Source organism: Rhincodon typus, chromosome 22 (genome assembly GCF_021869965.1).
Source record: "Rhincodon typus isolate 14 chromosome 22, sRhiTyp1.1, whole genome shotgun sequence".
Lineage (NCBI taxonomy): Eukaryota > Metazoa > Chordata > Chondrichthyes > Orectolobiformes > Rhincodontidae > Rhincodon > Rhincodon typus.
The window spans coordinates 31,451,834-31,453,988 of NC_063353.1; the positions used below are offsets into that span (position 1 = coordinate 31,451,834).

Sequence of the window (2,155 nt, forward strand, 5' to 3'; positions counted from 1 at the left end):
GGGGGGTCGGGTCTTCTCAAACCATTCGTCAACTTCTGTTGAAGATGAACACATGTGGGTGGGAGTCACAAATGTCCCGCCAGTTCAGATGGGTACCTCAGTAGGACGGGACCAGCCAGCTGCTTACAGGGGGAGAAACCAACCATTCCCCAACTTTGGGCAAGGGGTCAGAAGGCTTCTGTGGCATTCCAGTGAGAGCACAGGCTCCAGTTGCAGTTTACTGTGTATACCACAAACCCCAGACTACAGTGGGGTTCTAAACAGGGCTATGTTTAGAGATTGCAACAAGAACTCTAGCTTTTCGGTGCAGGAGCCCAGGGTGTAGATTAAGATTGGATGGAAAACCAAGGCTGCAGTTATGTGGTGAGTGGCTACTGATTAGTTTTAGATTAAAGTTCAGCTGCTCATTACCCTGGTGACTGAGGGTTCCAAAGTCAACCTGCTTATTTTGGCACAGTGATATTTTGGTTTCTGCTAAATTACCTTCACATTTTCTTCTTATTGTGGCCTTGAAAGGAGACTCTTCAAACATCTGGGATCCAATCACTAACATTTCAAAGTTACCCGGCTGCAGTTTTGAAACTCTCCTGAATTTCAAATCAAACACATAAGTCCCTCACACTCAACAATCAAAGCATTAGTTTCAAGTGGACACTGCCAAACAGAACCAGAAACCCAGTGTGACAGGCTTATTCACAGCATGAGGCTCATTCACCTTTTCCCTATTTATATCTTCCTTTCTCAAACTGTGATGGGAATGTTGTCATATGTCACAGAGTTACCTTACCTTACAGGAGCACTGTGTACAAGCATCGACTTTCCAACTTTCATTGTGAGTTCGTCCATCTGCACAGCCTGCCAAGCAAATCCACAAACCAGGTTATACAACTGCAGGACATGGGCATAGTGGGCAACAGTGAGAGGCATACACAGAATGGAGGGGCTGCTCTCTGAGCAAAGGCTGGCACTCTACTCGCTGGAGTTTAGAGGAAGGAGAGGTGATCTTGTTGCAGCATATAGGATGAGACTGTGGACTAGCTTGCTGGGCAGTGTGTTTGGGTGCAGATGTTTCGTCACCCTGCTAGGTAGCATGATCAGTTCACGGGGGCACACTGACGATGTTACCGAGCAGGGTGACGAAACGTTTGCAATGAAACACACCGGCTCGGCGAGCAAGTCTACAACCTCATCCACAACCCGAGCTACAAATCTTCTCAAAAACTTTAAACATATGAGATTTTTAAGGAGCTTGACAGGGTAAATGCCGAGAGGATGCCTCCCCTCATTGGACAGTCTAGGTCCAGACAGCATAGTCTCAGAATAAAAGGGTGCCAATTTAAGACTGAGGAGGAATTTCTTCTCTCAGAGGGTTGACAGTCTTTGGAAATCTTTGCCACGAACGGCTGTGGGGGCAGAATTCTTCTGTATATTTAAGGCTGAGGTAGATAGATTCTTGATTAGTAGGGGAATGAAGGGTCATGGGGAACTATAGGATCATGGATGTGAGGAATAGATGGCGTGGTGGCTCAGTGGTTAGCACTGCTGCCTCACAGCACCGGGGGCCCAGGTTCGATTCCAGCCTTGGGTGACTGTGCTGCACATTCTCCCCGTGTCTGTGCGGGTTTCCTCTGGATGCTCCAGTTTCCTCCCACAGTCTGAATATGTGCAGGCTAGGTGGATTGGCCATGCTAAATTGCCCGTAGCGTCCAGGGATGTGCAGGCTAGGTCGGTTAGCCATGGTTAATGCAGGGGGTTATGGGGATAAGGTGTGGGGCTGGGTCTGGCTGGGATGCTTCTTGGAGGGTTGGCCCGATGAGCTGAATGGCTCATTCAGGGTGGCTATGATCAAATTGAATTCTAGAACAGGCTCAAGGGATGCACGCAAATCAACTAAAAGGATAAGCATTTCAGCTCTGAATAACTCAGGTCACTGAAAAATGCTGTTTAAGTAGCTTTCTCATGATCTAAAATAAACCTACTAGGTAACCACTGCATAGGACATTTTACTAGGTTAAACATGCTATATAAATACTAAGATGGTTTATCCCAATATAATTATAAAATAAAACTGTCATCAAAACAAAGAAAGGCAGCATTTGGATCTGTGTCCAAATGCACCCCTCCCCACATTCCCCATTTCCCACCAGCCCCCCCC

At 47.0% G+C, this 2,155-nt stretch overlaps 1 protein-coding gene across 1 annotated transcript in view; it reads right to left on the bottom strand.

Annotated features, from left to right (window-relative positions):
* The window catches only part of LOC109932154 (kielin cysteine rich BMP regulator), a 132,690-nt gene that overhangs the window by 80,098 nt on the left and 50,437 nt on the right, over window positions 1-2,155 (bottom strand). The window contains exon 8 of the mRNA XM_048609973.1: window positions 788-855. Coding sequence (XP_048465930.1) covers window positions 788-855 — 68 coding nt within the window. The remainder of the gene's footprint in view (window positions 1-787; window positions 856-2,155) is intronic.